Source organism: Molothrus aeneus, chromosome 24 (genome assembly GCF_037042795.1).
Source record: "Molothrus aeneus isolate 106 chromosome 24, BPBGC_Maene_1.0, whole genome shotgun sequence".
NCBI classification, from domain to species: Eukaryota; Metazoa; Chordata; class Aves; order Passeriformes; family Icteridae; genus Molothrus; species Molothrus aeneus.
This window is the reverse complement of record NC_089669.1, coordinates 1,466,618-1,490,123: the sequence shown is the minus strand read 5'-3', so window position 1 is coordinate 1,490,123 and position 23,506 is coordinate 1,466,618. Positions and strand designations below refer to the sequence as shown.

Sequence of the window (23,506 nt, the reverse complement as noted above, 5' to 3'; positions counted from 1 at the left end):
CTGCCGGGGCTGTTGCGGGGCGTACGGGGTCGGAGCTCCGGCTGCGCCGCCCGGGCTGTGCCGCTCGGGGCGGGGCGTGAGCGGCGGAGGCGGTGGCTGCGGTGTCGCCTGCGCCGTCCCACCTGCGGCGGGAGCGCGTCCCCGCCCCGCACGCCGGCGCCCCCGCCTCGATCGCCGCTGGCCGCACGACCGCCGGCCGCGCCTGACGGGGCCATCCCGCCCCTCGTGGCACAGCTCGGGGAGGGAGAGCGGCGGGGGAAGGCGGTGACACGGGAGCGCTCGGCCTCGCCCCCCGTGCCTGTGGGAGGGGGGCAGCGGCCGCGCGGGGCGGGGCGTGCGGGGCCGGCGGCGGCAGCGGGGGCGTCGCTGCTGCGGGGCTGCCCCCGCCCGGGAGCGCTCGGGGGAGGGAGCGAAAGAAGGAAGGAAGGAAGAAGTCGCTGCCGCCGCTGCAGGAGGAGAAGGAGGTAGTGGCGGCGGCGGTGCTGTTGCAGCCGCAGGCAGAGCCTCCCCCTCCCGCCGGGCCGGGCGGGGCGGGCTCCGCGACCGAGATGTCTCAGGAGCGGCCCAAGTTCTACCGGCAGGAGCTGAACAAGACGGTGTGGGAGGTGCCCGAGCGCTACCAGAACCTCTCCCCGGTCGGCTCCGGGGCCTACGGCTCCGTCTGGTGAGTGCTGGGAGGGGACGGGGCAGTGCGGGGGAGGTCGCCTTAGGTCGCTGCCCCGCCCCGCGGCCCCCGGTGCCCTGCAGGGACCCGCGGCGGGCTCCGTGCGGGGTGGGCGCCGCGGCGAGCGGGGCTCCCCTGTTCCCCGGGGGCTCCTGTCCCCCAGAGATTCCTGTTCCCAGCTCTCCACCAGCCTCCTGCAAGAGACATTTTTCCTGCCCGGCTTTACGCGCGGTGCTGCCGGGAAGCCGCAGTCTCGTCTTTGGAATGCGTCGGGGATTGCACCACATGGCAGGTGGCTCCGAAACATTTTTGCAGGGGAAGATAATAATGTGTCGTTGCCGGCCCCCCCCGTCCCGCCCCGAATGAGCTCATATGGACATATTTCAGTGAGGTTCCTTGCAGTTGGTAGGTGGGAAGTGCAGAGGGATGGAGCCCCCCCATAGCCGGCTTTGCAGAGCTGAGGGCTTGGCAGCTCTTGTCCCAGTTTCTTTCTGGACCTGAAGGATAGATTATATTTGAGGCAATTGTATTTTCATCCGGAATTTGTTGATAGGCAAGAAATAGAGACAATGCTGGGAGGGCTGGTTTTTTATTCCTCACTTATTATAGTGGATTTACAAGCACCAATATTTTCTTGGCAATAATAGATGAACACAGGAGGACTCGTTTTATTGCTGTGGAATTACTGCAATACACATACTGCAGAATGTGCTCCCTGGGAGAGTAAAGTCCTGCTGTGAGACATGCAGAAATACAGGGAGCTTGGAGAGTTTAGTTTTTAATGCTTACCCAATAGGAATAAACCAGGCTGCATGTGTGAGATACAATGCGCCCTTAATTTGTAGCTTCTCTGCTGAGCTGCGGTGGATCATTAAACACAAATGGAGCTGCATACTTTGCTTAAGCTTAAAGACAAGGTAGTGCTTGAATCAGTTTGACTCTAGACTTTAGCAGTCATTTAGTTAAATGTTCACAGATTACTGCCTCCTTTGATAAAGAAACGTCTTCCACATGAGCGGTCTGGGTTTTATTCTGTGTTCTTTGGTTCTGTCAAAGTGTGAGCGGAATTTTGAACTATGGGGGCATAATTACAAAGCTGCTTTGCTGCTGTGTTCGAGCAGGCATGCATATGTTTTTATTAATGTAGTATGCAAATTTGCATTATGGGTATCAATTTTATTATAAGGAGGAGGACACGTGCTGCGTTTTGCTAGAAAAGAAAATAAGTTCCTTTGCATGTGCTACAGTTTTAATGAAATGCTCAGCTGTTCTTAACCTGCTATAAAATTGTTGGCAAGTTGATCTTAAATAACTTGCATTTTTTAAAGTGCTGTGATTGAAGTGTGCAGAGGCTTGCATTTCATAAAAGTAAACCAGGCTGGTCAATTTTGTAGCAAGAATAACCACTATGCTTGCTGAGGGGTGTTTTTGGTTTGGTTGTTGTTTTTTTTTTTTTTTTTTAAGTATAATTATAGAATGATTTTGATTGGGAGGGAATAGACAGGTTTCTTTTGGTGAAAGAAGGACCTTGTTGACCCAGCTGATAAATACCCCTGTAAGTGTCTCAGAGTTATGCAACTCCTGAAATGTAATGGGAAATTAATTTGCTTGGTGCTGTGTCCTTTGTAGTTTAAGGTTGATCCTACATCATATACCCCACTCCCATTTTCTCTTCCCCTCCCTACAATCTCTACTGTACATGTAATACTTGCAAAGTTTATTTTCAACCAGTAACTAAAGAGTTTGCATCATGAATTTCCTGTTTTGCTGTGTCAAAACTTTCAAAGATTGTGCAACTCTGTTCAGACCAAGCGAAACAGTTTTGTATTGGAAGCAATTTCAGACATGTGGCAGAGTCTTTTTACAGTCCATGTTAATGGCTTCCTGTATGTTCTTCTAAAAATAGTTTTCAGAAAAGATGTTGTGATATGGAAAGTATGTCAGAATTGAAAAATTCAAGAAAACAACAAAACATTTTGCATATTTATGGGCGTTTATTAAGCTACAAGTGGTGATGCATATTATTTATGGTATTCCTGCAAGGACTTGTTCTGCTCTGTCCCTTCAGAGATTATTTTTTCTTTCCAATAAAAAGTTTCATTTGGAATATGGTGCATCCCTGTTGGGATAGCACATAGTGTTGTTTTAACAATCCTTAAAATGGAAAATATAGTTTCATGTATGTTCACTGCTTTATTGTATTCAAATGCAATCAAAGTCTCTGTTGTTTAAGTTGTCAAAATGAGGCATTTGAAGATGAGGAGTCTCCAGAAAGTGGAGGGGAAAACGAATAAAAAAGAAAGCATTAAGGAGCCAGATGAGTCACTTAGACCGGGGAGCTGTTGTAGGCTGCTTTGAATGTGCTGTGAGCATGGCTTGGAGCTCCTCATGCACAAACCTGAACTACTGGGAGTCCGTGGATGGAGGGAGAGGCATTTTCTGCAGGCAGCCTGAGCCACTGCCTGAAATGAGAGCAAACATTGCAGTTTTCTGAAGGGTGATGTGCAGTGCTGGAGGAATTAAGTTCAAATGGGCAGCTCAGGTATTTTTCAGGATCCATTTTTTTAAAAACTGCATAGTGTTGGGGATACAAATAGGGATTCAGTTCCAAAACTTTGAGAAAAATCTCCACATATCCTCAGATTGATTCTCCCCAAGTCACATAACAATTGCCATGGCATCTGTTGTATGAAATGCTGTTTCATTCATTCTTGCAACATTTTGTGTATTTATACAACAGTCTCTTGCGCGCTTTTGTAACCAGGCCTGCATTGAAAAAAGGGTTCTTGACATATCCATTTTGTAATGTTTCACGTAAGGAGAGGGGCCCAGACAATACAACATCTTGCAGTGGGAAGCTGCTGAGCAGAGATGGGATTGATTGGTGACTCACACCTCACTTGGAGGATTGCTTCATTTCTTGCCTGTGCTGGAGGGAAGTCTCGACTCCTGGCATCAGCTCAGCCAGCTCTGAGCTAAGCAAATTGGTGTTTTCACAAATTTCCCATCAATTTCTAAAAGGCTGTGAAGCACATTCGGTATATTTTAGTTCACTTAATTGTTATATTTTTGCAGCTGTTCTTTGTTGTATTGATGCCATTGTAAAATAAAGGGCTTGGCTTAATTGCTTTGCAAGGTATCTGTATTGCCTTAATTAATTTGGAAAGGATTGAATGGCCAAGACTTACTCTTCCTCAAAATCTTGCATAAGATTTTTTTTTAGCTTTTTTAAAATAGACTGTCAAGTGATACAGCCCTCCAAAACCTGTGATTTCCTCCCATTTCAACCCACAGTTGTACTGACACTGAGTCTGAATTTCTTGGATACTGAGAATTTAGAGAAACATTATAGATTTAAGAAATTTTAGGACATTAGGGTCTAGAGGAAACGAAATAACCCTAAATAGCACATTTGTAGAAACAGTTCCTCTGCGGATTCTTTTTCTAATCCCTTATCAAAGCGGGCGAGTGCCTCCAAATCCTGTGTGTGCTTGGAGGGACAGGTGCCTGCTCCTCCTGCAAGGTGTGGTGGATCTGTGAGGAGCCATAGGAACAGAACTGTACAAGTGAGTGGGATGGAGCAGCCACACAGGAAGGATTGGCAGAAGATGTGTGGGGAGAGGGGAGCTGAGTAGGAGAAGGGCAGGCACAGAAAAGCTGTGAGCAGAGCTCTGAAAGGGCTGGCAAGAGGGTTGGACTGAAGGGGAACTTGGGATATTAAGGGAAATTATTGAGAGCACGTGTCCTACAGGGAGATTTTTATTGCAGCTTTCTTAGAAGCAGGAGCTATTCTAGCACAGGGGAATGATATTTGCAACTTTTAGAGTGTGTTGGGAGGGTGGTGACTGAAGTGCAGGTACAGAAGTGACTGCAGTCAATAACAAACTGCCAGGTGCTAACTGTGTTTTTCTGTCTGATTAGGAGTGCATAAATGAACTTCAGAGGTAGCCCTAAGGAGATTCAGTTAGCTTGGGTATTTGCAGAGGCACTAGCAATGAGCAGCTTACATTGAGCAAAATAGCCTTTGCACAAAAATTAACATTCTGATTATTTAACATTTCAATAAATTGTGCTCATAAATAACCTTGTTACTTGGTTCTCTAAAGTAATTGTTTTCTTCTGCCTCCTGTGTTCTGGATTCAATTCAGGTTAGATCAGAATTGTAATTTTAGCTCACTTGGGGTGAGGTGGATGCAGTTCATGTGCCATAGCACGGTGCTATGTAAGAGGTTAAAAAAAAGTGTGATAAATTCTAAATTTGTGCTGATCTCGTTTTAAAGGGGATTTAAAACTGTGGATCATGTCATTTTTTCCTAATTGGGCTTCTTTAGCTGCAATGTGACCAATGTAATGCAGCTGTTTTAGAGTCTGTGATGAAAGGCAGCTTAGTGTTCTTTAAACTGTTCTCCAGCTGACAGCTGTTGTGCAGCTCTGCAGGAACCATTAGCCACTTATCTGTATTGGCAGAAAATTACTCAGCGTGATTTGTCTGTGGGGAAATAGTCTTTAGGCCTCAAATCTGACCAGACTTTGTGTTCTGACTTTAAGTTTAGATTGTGAATGTTCAATTACACAGAATTTTTTTTCCTGAGCTTGTGCATTGTGCTAACCAGTACTGCTGGCTGCAGTTCCTTTGGAGATTGTTCAGTGACTTGATAGTGACCCCAAAAAATGTAATTTAAAAACAAAAAGTGAAATTGAATTTCATCTGAATCCTGAAATACCTTATTTTATGACTGGTGGCTCTGAAATCTCAAAATCTTGGAAACCAAAAGAGAAATTTGTCTCTGGAGCTGTGGAGGTTTGAGATGCAGGGCATCACCTTCTTTGCAGGATGAAAGAGTTGCTGGGTATTTGCTGCATTTTGTACCTGAAATGTTTGGAAACTGGTGAAGATCCATGACTAATTTACAGCAGCATGTGCTGAATGATGATGACTACTCTTATTTTTGCTCCAAGTCCTAGAAAACACCTTATGTATCAGTAAAATGCTGGTATGTATTTTTCAGGCTGAACTAGAGATATTTGTGTATTGCAAGATGGTGATTTTTACCCGAGGCTGAAAAAAAATTGAATTCTAAATTTCATGAAGTGTTGCTGCTTAAATATTGATTTTTTTTTTCCCCCTAGTGATGTGTGAAAACTTGAGAATTTGAAATCAACGTTAAAAAATGAATGCTTGATGGCTTCTTTGTGTGCCTGGCTGAGCTGTACAGGATAACTTGCACTGGAAGTCGTTGCTAAGGGTGTTTTTTGAGCCAGTGTGAGAAGCTTGAGCAGTTCAGCTCTGGCAGGTTGCTGCTGCTGTGACCTGGTGTCCTCCCTGTGTTTTCCAGAGAGGTCTTTCCACTCTGTGCGTGCCCTTTATAGAAAGGGAGATGCTCTTCTTCCACTGTGCACAGAGGGATTTTCCATTCCCTGCCAGGGCCTGGGGGAAGGGGCACTGCTCACAGGAGGCTGCTGCTGTTGTGTTTTCTGTTTCACTTGGCAAATTTGAGATAAGGAGTCTTTTTGCAGGTTCATTCTTGGTGGCTGCTGTACAAGCAAATGACAGCTGCCTTTATTTCAAATGGCTCCTGTGGTGGGGTGGGCGTTGTGGTTTGCATATGCAATTGTGGGTTTATTCCAGGACTGCTCTTGTGATTGGTTTTGAGCTTTGTTAGTTAAGCTTTATATTTAACACTTTATAAATATGTAGCATTCCTTTTTGCTTGATGTTTATCAAGAACTAGTGCATACTCACTTTTAAATGGAATCAGGAGTTCACCTGAATCATAAATACAACAGGAAAACCAACCAGTATTGTCCTTGTGTGACTCTTTCCATTCCATACTTTCCCCATATTCATTGCCTTGAGTCAAGTGTTGATTTCCTATCCTCTCTTCTCCTCCTTCCTTTTGGACAGACCAGAGCTTTATAAGTTGCATAAGAAATTATTTAAAATATAATTTTACTGTACCCTCTCTGTATATGTGTGTATGTGTATATAGTTACTGACTAGGATTTAATAAGTCCTATATAAGTCAATACTATTTGCATGTGCAAGGTTTCTGCTAAAGGGACAAGTTTTGGTAATGTACAGCTACTCATCATTCATTCCCAGGCACCTTTGTATAACAGAACTTGGTGACTGGATGGGATTTACCAAAGAAATTTAATTTCAGCTTCAGTTATGATTAACAACAATCATAACTAATTTTATTAGGCACAAGTTCTGGATTTTTGTATGGTTTTCATGGTTTAAACCATGAAAATAGTATTTTGAGCATAGCATTTTGTGATCAAGTGTGGTGTTTGAAAGTATGTTTAGGAATAGTGATAGTATTTACAAGTGCTCTTCTCTCCAGAGTTTTAGTGCATGATTATGTTTAAGAGCACTTCAGACAGCAAAGTCATAAACATTTCTCTTTCTTTCTACAAGATTTCCCTTTACTGTGTGGACAGACTCACCTTCTAAACATTCTCTGTAGAAACCAACAGTTGTGTAAAATTGTGAGGATTTTGGGTGGCGCGCAGGTTATGGACCAGGATACCGAGAAATGGCTTTCACTGGAGAAATGGTGTTGCTAGAATAAGTGTGGATTTGAAGGCATTCCCAAAGAGGTAATTTGATGACTTGCCTGCTCTGTGTTGCAGCTCTGCCTTTGACACCAAGACCGGTTTGCGGGTGGCGGTGAAGAAGCTGTCGCGGCCCTTCCAGTCCATCATCCACGCCAAGAGAACCTACCGGGAGCTGCGGCTGCTCAAGCACATGAAGCACGAAAATGTGAGTGCAGGGACAGCCCCAGCTGCACTGAGCAGCCATCAGCCTTGCTCTTTGCTTGGTGCATGTGGGTTTTTCCCTCGTGCTCACTGCAAAGCTTGCAGTAGTCCAAGGTATCAGAGTATCTGGTTCATGGTGATTTATTTGAGGGAGTAAATGGAGCTGCAGAGCTCTCACGTGTGTCTGCATCAGGTTTGCAAGTTCCAGGAGGCTTTGTTAGCTTGCATGAAGCACAACACTGAACAGATGGAAATGAAACATCTACTGGAATAAATACTTCAGTGCCACAAAGGATCTTAGTAACTGTATCGTAATGTGCTATAAATATATTTCACAGCTTTTCACTATTTTCTTTTTTAGGTGATTGGCTTGTTGGATGTGTTCACCCCTGCCAAATCACTAGAAGAATTCAATGATGTGTAGGTAACTTCTCTGAAGATTGCAACAAAATGTCTTTTGTATCTCCTTACACCTCCCAGGTTATGACAGAAATATTTGTCTCTTTAATTTGTCTGTCATCACTCACAAAGAATCCCAAATTCCAGCACAAGTTCCAGTATATCCTAAGCTATTGGACTTGTCAGAATTGTTCACTTGCTGTGGTTTACTACCCAGGGCTGTTGGAATCACTATATTCATTTGCTACATTATTTCAAGTGTCACGGTCTATGTTTCATTGAGCAACGTGCTTTGGGACAGTCAGCTCTGCTACTGGAGATTTATAGGGAGTTTTTATCCTAATCCTATTCAAGAGATTGCTTCACAGTCCACGTGTTTGCTTTTGTTCTCAGGTACTTGGTGACACATCTCATGGGAGCAGACCTGAACAACATTGTGAAATGCCAGAAGCTCACTGATGACCACGTGCAGTTTCTCATTTACCAGATCCTTCGGGGCCTGAAGGTGAGTGTCCCCGTGTTCCCTGGATGGGGACAGCTCACCATGGAGGGTGGAAGTTCCTGGTGAATGTTACACCCTCAGAGATTCAGCTGTGTGCATAGGGCTTCTATAACTTCCCTAAAGTATTGTAGAACAATGTTTTATTATTGTTCTTTCACTTCTGCCTCTCTGGAGCTCTGCATCAGTAAGGTTTCCTATCATTTTTATGAGTTCCTATGGGCAGAGTGTAGAAAATGATGAACTGTGATGCCCTCTGGTCTGCTTTGGCAATGAATTTTCCATTTCTTCAGTTTTGTTTACTTGTGTTGTTCCACTGGTGTGGCAGCACTCCTGGGTGTTCCTAAGGAGAGGCAAACTGGAACACCCACCTGGTGAAACCCACAGACACAGACAGACTGGAGCATCTGAATTGTGTGGGCTGGGCTAGGGCAGTATTTTCCAGGGAAGAGATGAGGAGGTGGCTGCTTGGACTGTTACATAAATTTTGTTATCTTATTTTACAGTACATCCATTCAGCTGACATAATACACAGGGTGAGTATTCATTCTAAGATTGTTTCCTGTAGTGAAACAATATCTTTAAAAAATGAAGCATGAACTTTTACAATATAGCCCCAAGAGAAACCAGAGAAAATAAATTTTTTTGGTTAAGTAGTAAAAAGAATGAACAGGGAAGGTGGTTGTCAAGATCCATAATTTTCCTTTGTGAATTAGCTTTTATCTTAAATACAAATATGCAGCACCAGTGTTGCCTTTCTGCATTTTTGGTTATATGTGACACCTCTGAGAACCGCAGAAGAGATTTCTGACTCTGATAAAATAATTTATCCAAAGTTAGTATTTGCACTCAGTTAGAATCTGTATTTTTATCTCTGTTTACAATTTTACCTACTTCAGACTCGTGAAACAACACATACTCCACTATTAATGCTGATGTTTCATTTTTTAGGATTTAAAACCCAGTAACCTAGCTGTTAATGAAGACTGTGAGCTAAAGGTAATGTAATTAAAAAATCTGATTTGTTTGAGATTTGAGTGCCATGTGAATTGTCCCTTGCAACTTAAGTGTCAAAACAATTCCTTCTGAAAATACTTTCATAGAAAAGTAATAATATTAATAAAAGTAATAAAAGTAATACAGCTTCCCAGCTGTAGAGTTGTAAGGATGTGGTTTTTGTATGTGGTCCTGTGTTTTTAGTGAATCATCATGGAAGTGCAGAGTTAACAGCTTTAGTTTGTGTTTACTTGTTTTGGAGACAAGGTACCCAGCCAGAATTCTGATTGTCTGTTCTAGCCTGGTGTCTTCTCACAGCTTGTGAAATTTGCTTTCACAATGTGTTTTGCAGCTCTCCCAGCTGTCCTGTCCCCAGCCAGTGCTTGCCTGTAGTTTGTGCTGGGTGTTGTTGCCCTCAGTGGCTGTGTCTGTGTTTGCAGATCCTGGATTTCGGGCTGGCCCGGCACACGGACGATGAGATGACCGGGTACGTGGCCACGCGGTGGTACAGGGCCCCTGAGATCATGCTGAACTGGATGCACTACAACCAGACAGGTAATGCCTTTGGCCAGCACGGGAGTTCTCTCATCTGCCAAGTTTCTGAATTGTGAGGGGGGAAGAAAAGAGGTTGTCCTTGCACATGCATCCCCCTTTGACTGCATAAGTTGGCACTCTTGGTAATTATGTTTTGGAGTTGGTACTTGAACCACTTTCTGTCAGATGGAGGTGAAGAATCATTGTGATAGCATTCACCAGGAATCTGAACCTTTGAAACTGCAATCAGCAAAATATTGTCAGCACTTATCCCCTGCTTTTCCTGGCAGAGTGGTTTTTAAATAAGTGACTGGGATGTGTCTGGTTGAGGAGAGTGTCTGGAGCTGTAGTGTGAAGAAATGACAAAAAGTGCCATGAGACTGTCTCAGGACAGAAGAAATGACAAAAAGTGCCATGAGACTGTCTCAGGACAGAGTTGTTGGCTCTGGTTGGCTGGGATGGTTCTGCTCAGGCTGTATTTTTATGCCTCATCTTTTGTTTTCTGTTTTATTTTGTTCAGTTGATATTTGGTCAGTGGGATGCATTATGGCTGAGCTGTTGACTGGAAGAACATTGTTCCCTGGCACAGACCGTATCCTTTAGAAGTAATTTCTTTTTTGAAATTGAAATTAGATCTTCATTTTCACATAATTGACAAGAAAATAAGTTCTGGGTTTAATTATGGACTTCTGTTTGTTTGTTTTTGAATTAATGGCTTCTTTTACTCACAGTACAAAGAGATGAGTTCTTGATTTTGCTGCACATCTGTTCCTCTTTATTGTCTATTGTCATCATTAGATTTATATACTCTTTGTTTCAGTTACTTTCCTTTAAGTTTATTTAAATTGATTAGTTGAGTTTCTAGCTAATACTTGCATGGATGTTTGCCAAGAATCCTCTGGTGCTTCAGGTTTCTTGCACATGTGATTCCCTTCTGCCCTCTCTTCTTTTCTCCTGGAGGTATCCTGGCTGTGAAAGCAGTGGGTGCAGATTCTTTAGTGCCAAGGTTCTCATTAAAATTGCTCTGAAATGTTTAGGTTCCATTTCCATGCTTGACTATGAACCTTCTTTCACAGTGTGCTTGTATTCATGTGAAAATCCAACGCTGAAAAAGATCTTTCCAAAATTTTTTTTTTTTTTGCCTCATCAAAGTGAGCTGGGTAGGACACTTTGGCAAATTTGAGACAACTTTGTGAGATTTGGTCATATTTTCCCCAGGAAATTGGAAGTGAGACTTGATGCAAATCGTTGCACTTAAAATTTTTGCTCAGCCACACGAGATTGGGGTGTAATTTACTACTGGCAAGATTTTTCATTGCCTAGAAATTGGGCTTTCATTTGCCAGAGAAAATTACATTGCCCACCTTTTACCAAAGTTTATTATTTCAACCACAGTCTGTTCATTTTAATAACTTTTATTAATTTGTTAGTATTTGTGCCAGTTAATTTCAGTATGTTAGCACTTGATGAAAAGGAAGCTGGTGTTGGAATTGCTGCCTGCTGTTTATTTACCTTCAGAAAGCATCTGGGTTCCAAACTCCCTCCTGAGGAGAAGCTTTCATTCCAGCTTTCACAGTGTCACCTCTTTTCAGTGTGCTTTAACTTTATCCTCTCCTCTTTTTCTGCTTGTCTCCATCTCATCGTTTCTCTCTGAATTTGTTGTACTGTGCTGTGTAGTCATCTCTGCTGTATTTTTCTCTTGTCAGATGCAGAAACTGAATTAAACAAAAGCTGGTGTATTTTTATCTGTTGATTCAGCATGTGTAGGTTGGTTTGGACAGATTTTTTTTTGGTTTCTTTTAAGAAAGACTGAGATATCAAGAATTGTTCATTCAAACAAAGCAAAAGCCTTTAAGCTGTTGCCATTATTTAACCCTAGCAACAGTGACACTTCAGATTTTAAAGAACTTGATGCTTGCAACTAAAATATTTGTAATAGGATTTGTAACGTGTAAGAAATGCTTCATGGTTTTGATTTATTTTGTGGTTTTTATGAATTGAACAAAATGGTGACTCTTCCAAGTCTAAGGAGTTTCTCCAACTCTGTTCTTAGCTGTAAATTAGAGCCACTGATATCTGCAATGCAAAATGAAGTGTACTTCTAGGAACTAATTTATTTGCTTTATCATAATAAGGTACTTCATGCATTTATGTCTCCCAGCAGATGCTTGTGATGATTTACTTTAAATGCTCAATTTCATTTGCAAATGGCAGTAATGCCTTTTAATTAAATGCTCTTTCTGTTCTGAGATTAAGATTTAAGAAAAACAGACCAAATCCTTTCCTATCTTAGACACAACTTTGTAGTACTGTAATTCTTCCAGTGCTTCTGTGTTTGTGCTTTTTCATCATGAGGTTAAAACTAAAAGGGGAGCAGGGTTGGTTCTGAATCTTGTTTGTGCTTGGAACTCTGACCCAAGGATTGGAAAGGACCCTGGCTGGCAGCTTTCACTCCAGGTTTGCAGGCATCTAAGGACAACAAGCAGAATTAAGTCAGTTCTAGTTTCTTCCTGTCTTGGAGGGCTCATTGAAATCTTTACATGTGCATTACTTTAGGAGAGACTTGAAGGGGTTTTCCAGGTTTAGATCCTGTTGGGTAGTTCTGGGCTCTTAATTTCATTGTATGCACAGATTTGCAGAGGCTCTTGTTCCTCCTGTAGTGTCACTGTACAATTGCTGACTTACTGACTTTGGAGTTAATATTAACATGAATAATTCAAGGTATGTTTGCCTTGTGTCCAGTAGCCAAGGATGTGATATATCCAAATCCACTGCAGTTCTAGAAAATTCCCTGAGCAGTTGGAAGCAATGGGGCTTTGTGTTGCTGGAAATTGCTCCAGTTTGACAGCTGAACATTTGAAGTAGTTGTTGCTTCTTGGTCTCAAGATGTAAATTTTCTCAACTGTGTAGCCTTACATTTCCAAAATTAGAGTGACAGAATTTGTAATGGCTTCTCAGGATGATCATCCCCCTGTTGAGATGGTTCTCTTGTTGGAAGTGTTGGTCCCTTTCAGCAAGGATTGGGCAGCAATGCTGGGATGTCATTTACAGTCCCTCCCATGTTTCTCTGTAGAGCCTGGGGATGCACCCATTCAGTGCAGGTAAGCTGTAAGTTCATTTAGTCAGGTAAGTAAAATGTTGGGCTCTGAAATGAGGATCTTCAGTGCTGTCTGTGATGATTGTGCCTCTGATAAATGAATGTTGAGTTTAAACTTCTGAATCTGCAGAGATTCTAACCACAGCTGTCATTGACTTAGAGCAAGAACTGAGATACTCTTAGGAAAAACCCTGTGATTAATTTGGGCTTATCTCTGCAGAATTGCTGAACTACTTCTAATTTACAACTGAAAGTAAGGTAATTGAATTATTCCTGTTGTAATCTATGGGTAGAAGCATTTGGATGAAAGATGGATTTCTAACACTGGTGGTGAAATCTCTGCCAGGAGCTGGAGAAGGGGATCAAGACTGTGGGAAAGGAATCAGAGACCAAAAAGCAAAAAGTGAGGTGCTGGAAATCAAGAGTCCTTCAGGCATTGGACTCTGATCCTTGTGGTCCCTTCCAACTCAACATTTTCTGTGAATGGGAGGCTTAGCTGAGGCTTTCTTGTTGGTATTGTTTTATCTGTTGCCAAGATCAGTTTCTTTTAAACACATATATTAAACTTTTACAGCTCTGAATGTGAATGATTCATACAAATAAGCAGGAAAGTTGACTTTGTTTGAATATTTGACTTGCACAAAATAATATAAAGTAAAAATAAGAATATCTACCTATTTCTTGTACTAGTTTAGCATTTTTGTATGTTTTGTGTTCCCTTAAACTCTGGAGAGTGTTTTTTTTACTGTTTTTATTCAGTATTATGAAACTCCCATGATAACTAACGAGTCTGAAATTACATATTCTTCTGATACACCTTGTTCTTGCTTGTGATGGCAGCTAAAACAACTTGGAACTTTGCTTTGCCTGGATAAGCTGTTACAACTTGTGAGATTTGCTGCTGGTGGTTGATAGCAGGTTATTTTCTGAATTTTAGAATCCCTCCTCAGTCCTTGGGAGCACCTTGAAGGTGGCACTTGGGGTTTGCATGCTGTGCTTTCCTTCCCCATGCACATGTGGTGGTGTTTTTCTTCTGCTTTGTATTTACTAAATCTCTTTCCTGTCTTTAATTGCTTGTGGCTCATTTCTCTGGGAGGTGCTGGGCCCTGTAGTTGAGGAATGCTGCAGGTTATAGATGGCAGGCCTAAAACCAGAAGCAGGGCTGGCTTTAGGCAGCAGCAGTTCCATAGTCTGTGTTTTTTCTTATTTGTCTGAGAAGTGTCTTCCACTAGCAAACAGGGCAGCAATATTGTTGGCACACCAGTGCACAGCCTTTTCAATGCCTTTAAATAACTTAAATATTGAAAATGAGCTGTGGCATGTTAGCACTCTTAAAATTTGCACTTCAGCTGCTGTTTGCACAATAAGTGCAAGAAGTAAGGACTGTTTTAAATAGCTCAGAAGAAAATCCAATTGACATGAGCCAGTTGTGGTTAGTAGAGTGCCCTTTGCTGATTCTCCTAGAGCAGTGCATATTCTATCTCATTTTAAGCATTGACTCTTCAGAGTTGGCAATTCAGCTGTGCTAAATCCAACTACATATTGGGTTTACTCTTAGATTTTGAGTGTTTTGAGTAGCTAGAAGTTTGCCAAGTAACTTTACAAATGAAAAATTAATTCAGCTGTTCTGACCAAGTGCTGATTCCAGAGCTCTTAATTAATTTGCTCGATAAAACTTTAGACCAAAGTTTACCTCAAAAGATGGTGGTCTTAGCAAAGCATTGGTGATTCCCTTCATACAGAGTTTGCCAATATTGCAGGAACTCTGTGTTGTTTTCTAGGGTTTTTTAAACAGGTGGCAGTTCTTGCAGTTCTTGCAGTAGTCAAATTAACAGATACTCCAGGAAGGAACTGCAGCTGTATCTTCAGCCATCAGGAGGGAATCGGTCCCAGAAAACAAGTGGCAAAAAGATTTGTGTAACTACTTTGGTATAAATTTAAAGGCAAATATAAACATTATGGACAGTCTGAAATCTCTGTGGAGGATAATTCAGGGAAGAAGGGAGATTATGCATTGATGGTTTTAAAAAGGATTCTTTGTGTCATCTTAGTGTCTTGAGATTTAGACATGAACCAGTGTCTTTGATGGATTCCCCCCCTCAATTGTGTGTTTTGTCACCTAGGCCTTGTTAAAGGGGACAGCTCAGACTGGGAGCTCTGGTCCTGGTTAAACTTTCTTTGCATCTGCAGTGCTCCATCCTGAGAGCTCTCCACAGACCTGTGTTAAACCTGAGCCCTGCTCTGTTTCTCCCTGCTGCTGCAGCAGGTCTGGAGGGCAGAAGGGAGGTTCAGGTGCTTGATCCCCCTGCCCTGGCTGTGGCCAGGGGGTGCCCATGGGGAAGTGATGCTGCAGGGTCCAATTGTTTCCTGACCTCCTGAGCTTTAGAAGTGGCTGAATGAGCTTGGAAGGTGTTCACAAAAATCCTTGACTTTCCTCTTAATACGAGTGCCTACCATTTGCAGCCTTCTGCTTTACTTCAGCTGTTACTAATGCAACCTAATCCTGTGAACTGCAGCTTGGTGTGGGGCCTGAGAGGGTGAAGGGAGCATGGAAGTTCAGCCTTTGCCAGTGGGGCTAAAGATTTCTGCTCCAAAATAGTTCAGGATGCAGTGCCCAATTCCATGCATGTGGGGTGTCTGTAGACAAGATGTTCAATCTGTCTGATACAGAGAGAGCTCAGTTATATTCAGTTGTAACAAGAGGAATGAATATGGTTTGTCTAAAATAGCTTTTCAGTCAAGGCCTTGGCAAGAATTAATTTTCAGCATTAATAGGGTGATGTGTTGCGCTTTTCATTTTGATTTCTCCCAGCATTTTCCTTTATGGTCCATCATTAGATATTGATCAGTTGAAGCTCATTTTGAGACTCGTTGGAACCCCAGGGCCTGAGCTTTTGAAGAAAATCTCCTCAGAGTCTGTGAGTTTACACTTTGATTGTAATATCTGCCCTTTCAGAAGTCCCAAGTTTGTGTGTTGTTCTCCTGTAGTCTTATCTGTAGAATGTGTTGGGATTTATTTTTTGTTATTTTTCTTCCTTTGTAATTCTTTGCTCTTGGATGGCTTTAAGTTCTTATGCTTTGTGTATCTGATCTTTATTCCTCTTACCTCTGCCCATGATATGATTTCATCCTTCCATATTCTCATTTTACGGCTTCGTGACTTTTCTCTCAGTTTGTGGGTTTATGCTTTGTGATCTGTTGTACCATCAGGTGTTACTGGGGAAGTATTTTTCACAGCTAAGAGCTTGAGGCTTGTCTCAGTTATTATTTCTCCAGATTGCATACCCAGGGATCTTTCTAAATAGGAGCAGGTGTGTTATCCTCTAAACACACACAGTCCCTTCTGTGGTGTGATTAATTTCTGAAACACTGCTGCCATATCTTTGTTTTTGTAGCAGAAAATGCCTTTTAGGTGCCTTTCTGTAGCAGCTGTTCCAGGGCACACAGCAGAGTCTGCTCTTCACTTGTGCCATGTGGGTTTTGCTGCATGGGGCCCTTTTACCAAGGGAGCACCAAAAAGGTTTCCTGCAGTCACTTTGGGAGGGTGACCTCCATTTCCAGCCGCCTGCTGTGCTGTAGGAATCGTGAATTGTGAACTTGAGCAAACCCAGTGTGAAATGGCCTTTAATTCTACCTGCTCCTGAAGGAGGAGTGAATAAATCAGAGCTAGGGAGGAGCAGGTGAATGCACAGTGAGCACTGAGGCCACTGCTGTTCGTGAGCTGCAGCAGAGGATCAGAGCTATGGAAAGTGGTGAGAAGATTATGTAGTGCTGCAGCTTAATGTTCTTGTAACAGTGACTGTAAATACAAATGTGAGATTAGCCTTGAATAGCACCTGCTGAAGGGATGTGCAGTGCAAATTGAATAAATTGGTCAACTTGCTGAATATCCCACCAAGGTAAAAAGTAAAAACCAAAGTAAAACACCTGGGATGTTCCAACTTTGGAGAGATTAGAGCTGAATAATCCTGAATTGATTTGGTTGCCCTGTGAACTGACCTTAAGGTTACTCTGGTGTTTGAAGTACAGGGGATTAGCAAGAGACATAAGATGGAAGGTTGACTAAATTAAGCCGAAGATTAATTTGCGTGTGTAAGTTGAAGTGGGTCTTTTTTTATACATTATTGCACAATAAAAATGATAATTGCTTTTATCCAGGTCTGAAACGAGTCTGTTTAAAAAAAAGGCAGTAAAATACTGTTTCCACTCTTTATCCATTGTATGGGGAAAGCAAAACTCTTAAGTGTTTGATGGTTTTGCGTGTGCCACTATAACAAATTCTGGTTTTCTGCTGCATTACTTGACTGACTCTCACTTTCCCTGTTCACTGATACTTGCTAACTCTGTTTTATGCGATGCTAATGTCTTGCTAATTTTGCATTTAATGCCTTCTGTCACCCAGCCCACATCAAAGGGCACTCGGCTGTTCAGAAGGTGTCAGTTGTGAGCCAGTTTCACTTTGCACCACAAGAAATTTAAGCACTTTCTATGCAGCAAGAGGGAAAAAAAGCTGGTAACCAGTGCAGAGGGTAGAGTTTTTGTTTCTGTTTTCATTTTTGTTCATTTTCCTGAAGCTGTGTATAGCTGCACAGCTCAGGGAAAGTTTTGTGGAGTAGCCTCAGCCAAAGGAAATGTCTACTCTGATGGCTTAAAACTGCTGGGATATGTGAACACAACCTCGTTGGAGTGTAATGCTACTTCCCTTGGACAGAAATACTTTCTGTACTGGCAGTTACCAACTGAGCAGTGATTCTCCATTGCTTTAAGTGTTCACTCATGAAATTGCTGAACATTTCACAGGTAGTTGAAAAAATTAGCGGTCCCTGCCTGTATGGCTTTTGCCTTGTGGTTTGCAGAAGAGATGCTTTTGTATGCGACTGTGTTCTGTTTGAAATGGTTTTTGCACTGTTTTTAACAAAGCCCTTGACGAGGCACTTAAGATATTAACCAGCTTCAGCAGATCATGCGTCTGACGGGAACGCCCCCTGCCTATCTCATTAACAGGATGCCCAGCCACGAGGTGAGATCTGAGAGAGGAAGGGGGTGTGCAGGGCAGGGCTTCACTCCGTGTTCACCACGTCTGTGAATGAAATGCTTGCATGTGGCATGGGGTGGGCAATTAACTACCTGCTCTTCTGCGAGACTTCTGTACTAAAGGAAGATGTGAGATTTGGACAGTGTGTGCTCAACCACAGATGTGTGAGACTGGGAGAGCCTGGCTGTGAGCTGGTTGTGCATTGTGTGCTGTGCTGTGCAGCTCAGCAAAGCTCAGCAGGCTGCACCCAGCCTTGCTGGGACACAGGGGCTCAGCTCCTCCTGCGCCTCTCTGCTTTCCAATCTTACTTTGCCACAAGTGATGTCAGCTCTTCCTCTACTGTCTTGAGTGCCTTAGTTGGGACAGGGTAATGCTGATGTGCTTAGTAGGTGTCAGAGTAAGCAAGGAGACAGACTATAATAACCTGTGCTTCAGGATGGTTGAAAAGTACTTGATCTTGCTGGCTGGATATTGTCTGATACTTCAACAGAGCATTTCTTTCCGCAGGCAAGAAACTACATCCAGTCTTTGTCTTACATGCCGAAAATGAACTTTGAAAACGTGTTTATTGGTGCCAATCCCCTGGGTAAGACTTGTTTATTGAATTTTCCTGAGACTGAAGCTAGCATGTCCTGTCCTTTGGAGACTCCCAAAGCTTTGTTCTGGCTCTAGGAGTAGTGCAGAACAGGGTTATGTGTATGAAGAACGTGTGGGCCAAGGGTGTAAGAGGAACAAAATGCTGGATGATGGTGGGTCCTGAGAAACTACAGATTCCTCATCTGTGTTGGGCTTTTAGAAGCTTTAACATTTCAGAGTAGAGTCACCCAGCTGATGTGAGAGATCCTCTGTGTCTGGTGCTCTTGCAGCCGTGGACTTGCTGGAGAAGATGCTGGTCCTGGACACGGACAAGCGCATCACGGCCGCCGAGGCGCTGGCCCACGCCTACTTCGCCCAGTACCACGACCCCGACGATGAACCCGTGGCAGACCCCTATGACCAGTCCTTTGAAAGCAGAGAGCTTGAGATTGAAGAGTGGAAAAGTGAGTCTGGGGCAGAGGAGAGACAGCTTCTCTTGTGGTTGTAGAATCATGGAATAGCCTGAGTTGGAAGGGACCCGCAGGGATCATGGAGTCCAACTCCGGGCCCTACACAGGGGTCCTGTACAAGTCCAGAATCTCACCCTGTGCATCCCTGAGAGCAGTGTCCAAACACTCCTGGAGCTCTGGCAGCCTCAGGGCTGTGCCCAGCACCCTCTGTAGGAAGAACCTTTCCCTGAGATCCAACCCAACCCTCCTGACCCAGCTCCAGCTGCTCCCTTGGGTGCTGTCACTGCTCACAGAGATTGGAGCTGCCCCTCTCAGACCTTGCTGAGTCTCCCCTCAGTCTCCTCTCCATCCCATGAGCTGAGGTTCAGCTAAGCCATGGTTAGAGGCACAGCAGAAAGTGATAAAAATGTGGGCATCCTGTTGATTCTGTCCTTACACCATGCTGTGTGCATATTTAGCACAGTCCCTGGTAACTAATTACTGCTAGGAGCACACAAACATATCCTTGTTTTCAAACTCACTTACATCTCCTCAATGCTCTGGAAGTATCTTTTATTGTGTATATTGGTCTCTGAGAGCAGTGTAACCATCCTTTTCTTCTTTGGCTTAATTAAACAATACTTTTTGTTTAAAATGCTGTCAGAACACTTGAGATTGTTGCAGGTTTTCTTGCATGAAGGTGTGTCTGGTAGTGCTGTCATAGTCCTGCTGCTAAGTTTCTGTCCCACTTCTCCCCCAGGCCTGACTTATGATGAAGTAATCAGCTTTGTGCCACCCCCGCTCGACCAAGAGGAGATGGAGTCCTGAGAAACTGCTCTCTTCTGTTTGTCCCACTTCACTGTGAAGGGAAGGCCTTTTCATAGGGACTCTCCAATTATCGTTCAAGTGCCTCATCACAACAATATTCTCCTTAGTGGAGGGGTTTTGTGTGTGTTGAACTGGGGAGGGAGGGGGGAGGGAAGGAAGCTGAGTCTATGTAAACATGCTGCATGCTCTTGTATTCTGTGTACAGCCTGGGGCAAGCCTCTGGAGACCTGTTCTGACTGCACTTAGTTCTTCCAGAGTTACAGTGCACCGCCAGTCTGCACTGCTGGGGTGAGGTGAGGAGGGTGACAGTGACAGTTTGGTTGCAATCATTGCCATTTATCAATTCTCCTACAACTGAGTAACCTCAAAAAGAATGAAAGCTGGTTTATAGGCTTAGAGAGTCCTCAGTTTTCTTCAGGACTGAAGGTGGGGTTGGGGGATGTCCTTGTTCAATGCCAGGTGTGTGATTTACATCCAGATCTTCCTGGTGCAGCAGAGTGTAGAGACCTTCTGGTGTCTGATTCTTGGAACATGGAAAGATGTTGTTTGAAACTGTAAATATGTTTGTGCCTTAAATAAATGGGGAGAGAGGGGAAAGGAAGTCTGGGGTGGAAATCTGACCCACTGTTCTTGAGAGTGAAGGCTCCCAGGTAGCGAGGCATGAACTCAATGTAATTGGGAAGTAATTTTGAGGCAACAACTTCAACCCCTGGATTGGGTATTCCTGTGTTTTTTCACTTTCCTCCTCCTCTTGTTCTGAGGCTTCTCAGCATTATCTCCCAGGAGCCAGAGGTTGGGGAAGATCCTTGCTAGCCACACGTTTGTGCATTCTGTTCCCTACAAGGTGGTGTGTTTTTGCATGTTGTAGCTGTATGTGCATGTAGAGCTGCTTGATTTTTGTCCTTACTTTTTGGGGATGGCACTGGGGGCAGTTCAGTCATCAGTGAAACGTTTGCTGAGTACCTCAGGCAGTGCCATAAAATCACAGCACCCTTCCTCCTGTGCTGCAGCTCCTTGTGAAATGCCTGCCATCCTAGAGGCTTCATCGAGGGAAGGATGCCCTGTCCAACAACAGAGCAACATGCACCTTTTTCTTTGTTCTGACCTTCTCTCTGCAGAGGAGGAGAGCTTGGGTGGAAAGGTTTCTTGTGAGATCAAGTGTAAAAAACATTCTTTAAAGAAATGACTGTAGTATCTTGTGCCAGAACTTAAGTTATTTCCTGAAAAGATTTTTTTTAGAAGTATTGGAACCCAAAGCAAAGAAATAAGCATGCATAAACACACAATCACCCTTTCACTGTCTATATCTATAAATACAAATATTTATATACATAAAACTAACATTTACTAGAAGTTTTTTTATCCTCTCACATAAGAGCTTCTTGGCTATTTCTTAGCAGGTTGATCTCTGCCCGAGGAAACATGAGAAAGGGGAGTATGTTTGAATACAAACATGGTTCAAATATTTTGTATTTTCCAGGACTCTGCATGAGTGAAGTGCCCAGAGTTAGAGACTGGCAGGAGGGAGGTTTCTCAGCATCTTTGTGTGCTCCATCTGTAGCTGGGGAACTCAGGAGCCCAATTTTAGGGCCTCTGGAGGAGGCATTTTTAGAGTTTAATTTGTTGCAGGCATCCTGTGTGGGCAATGTATCAGTGTATGTGAGGAGAAAGGCTTTTGCAGTATTTTGTATTCTTGTTACCTGTGGGGCAGAGAGCGTTTTTGTAGTGTTTTTGCCCCATGTTTGAAGAGGCAGCACAAAGGGATGGGACATGGATGACAAAGCCATTGATTCTTCCTAGGCTACTTCCCAGTGATCTCTTCAGGCCAAAAGTTCAATAAAGGTCTGGGCTGAGATGAAGAGAGCAGCTCTGTTGTGCTCTAGGATAAAACTCTTCACAGCCCAACAAAATCAAGACAAAAAACCTCCCTTTTCTGCTGGGCCAGCAGTCTGGGTATTCAAATAAAAATGTAGATATACTATGTAAACCTACAGCAAGATTATTTTTATCAGCCATTTTCTGTGTAGATGCTACAGTGTGATTTCATGCGGAAATATTGCTAAAGATTTTTAAAAACTCTCGGTGTTGTGTGTGTGCGTGTGTCTGTGTGTGTGAGTGGGAATGGTTCATTGGAGTCTGTCCTCTGAGGGAGCCCCTGGGGCACAAACTCCCTGCTGCCAGTGCCGTGCTGTGCTCAGCTGCCTGGGCACCATGCTGCACCCAAAAGCAGAGATCTGCTATTTTGTTTCTATCCATGGATTTTGCTGTAATTGGTTATGCCAGATAAGATGTCACAATACCACTGGTTAAAAATAAAATCTATTTTTCAGATTTACTGCACTGCTGGTACTTGGAAACCTTTTGCACTGAAGTGTTGAGTTTTTAGCATGGTGTGAATTTCTCTGCTGTGCTGTGGGGGATCCTGGGTGTGATGGCTGGGAGGGAACAAGGTGCCTGGAGGCTGACTCTGCTGCCATGGGGCTTCTTGTCCTTTTTTTCCACCATTCTAAAGTTTCCTGTTTGATTTGGTCACTGGAGTTAACTCATCTCAGTACAGCCCAGACCTGCCCCAGCTATTCAGGGCTCCCTAATTGGGTGCTGATTGCCTGTGTGTGCAGCAGCAGCTGAGCAAGGGCTGTGTTCATCAAATAACCCAGGAGTTACACCTTTGCTTAAGGAGCAGGAGCTTTTGCTGTGACACCTCTTGCTCACAGGTGTATTTATAGACCCAGCCAAGCTCTGGATTATTTCCGGGCTGTGCTGCTGCAGCCAGGGCTGATTACACAGATACTGCCAGGGTCCCTTGTCCCAGTTTGTGTTTATGAACAGCAGGCTCTGCTTGCAGAGCAAAAGAGCCAATGCAGTGGTAGCACATAACGCAGGCACAGAGAATTTTCCCTGCCCCCAGTTGTGCTTTTCCTGTAGGAACACATTTGCAGGTGCCCTGTATGGAAGGAGCAGAGGCTCTGGGCACGGTGGAGGGCTGCTGGGGTAGAACACTGTGCAAGCAGCTAGGCTGGCTTGGTAAGGCTCGGCTTAGTCACTTCCTTTGGGGAGTGGGGAGGATGCAGCTCCTGTGTGGGAGCCCCACCTGAGCCTCCTGGTGCTGGAGAGAAATGGTGAGGAGCTCTCTGCTCACCAGGAATGGTCCTCGTGGGCTGCTGGGTCACAGACACGGCGCTGACCACGGGCTTTGCTTTGTCCGAGAAGAGCCGGGAAGGGCTGAGAGCTGCTGCAGGAGATGAAACCGCGCCCAGCAAAGCCTGGGGCACAAACCATTCTGGGGCTGTTCCCATCCCACAGCTGCTCCTGGAACCCCTCGCAGCAGTCACTGGAGAGCCTCAGCCTACTTTCAGCACCTCCCCACGCTGCTGGGAATCCGGCCTCGGGAGAAAATCGCCATCGATGTGATCCCGTGGTGTCCTTTATCACGGGCTGTCCGTCGGCTTCGAGAGGATCCCCTGCGTGCCTGACGCGATGTGTCTGTGGCTTGTCCCTCGGATTCCCCGGCTCGGCGAGTCCTTACTCATCCCCTCGTTTGGAGGAGGGATTTCACGAGCCCCTGCCCGAGCCCCGTGAGGATATTTCTGGGCTGATGGAGCAGCAGAGCGGGAGCTGTGGATGACAGGGGCTGCCAGAGGCGTGCCCGAGCGGGGCTGGCTGCTCC

The 23,506-nt window shown here is 44.0% G+C and overlaps 1 protein-coding gene across 2 annotated transcripts; it reads left to right on the top strand.

Moving 5' to 3' along the window:
- Positions 1-353: 353 nt before the first annotated feature.
- MAPK14 (mitogen-activated protein kinase 14) lies at positions 354-22,174 on the top strand. Of its 2 annotated transcripts, none has more exons than XM_066565416.1 (12): positions 354-664; positions 7,301-7,430; positions 7,788-7,846; positions 8,219-8,330; positions 8,831-8,860; positions 9,276-9,323; positions 9,761-9,875; positions 10,375-10,446; positions 17,892-17,971; positions 18,494-18,572; positions 18,853-19,026; positions 19,772-22,174. In XM_066565416.1, the coding sequence occupies exons 1-12, from the start codon at positions 549-551 to the stop codon at positions 19,837-19,839; spliced, it is 1,083 nt and encodes a 360-aa protein (XP_066421513.1). In that variant the 5' UTR covers positions 354-548; the 3' UTR covers positions 19,840-22,174. The 2 variants fall into 2 exon arrangements, with proteins under 2 accessions (XP_066421513.1, XP_066421512.1); XM_066565415.1 differs by lacking the exon at positions 17,892-17,971 and adding an exon at positions 15,790-15,869.
- Positions 22,175-23,506: the final 1,332 nt, after the last annotated feature.

Excerpts from the sequence above, each read along its gene's own strand:
- MAPK14 (XM_066565416.1), top strand. The coding sequence starts at position 549 with ATGTCTCAGGAGCGGCCCAAGTTCTACCGGCAGGAGCTGAACAAGACG. Across the intron at positions 665-7,300 it reads GGGGCCTACGGCTCCGTCTG|CTCTGCCTTTGACACCAAGA; the intron begins GTGAGTGCTGGG and ends TCTGTGTTGCAG. Across the intron at positions 18,573-18,852 it reads TATTGGTGCCAATCCCCTGG|CCGTGGACTTGCTGGAGAAG; the intron begins GTAAGACTTGTT and ends GTGCTCTTGCAG.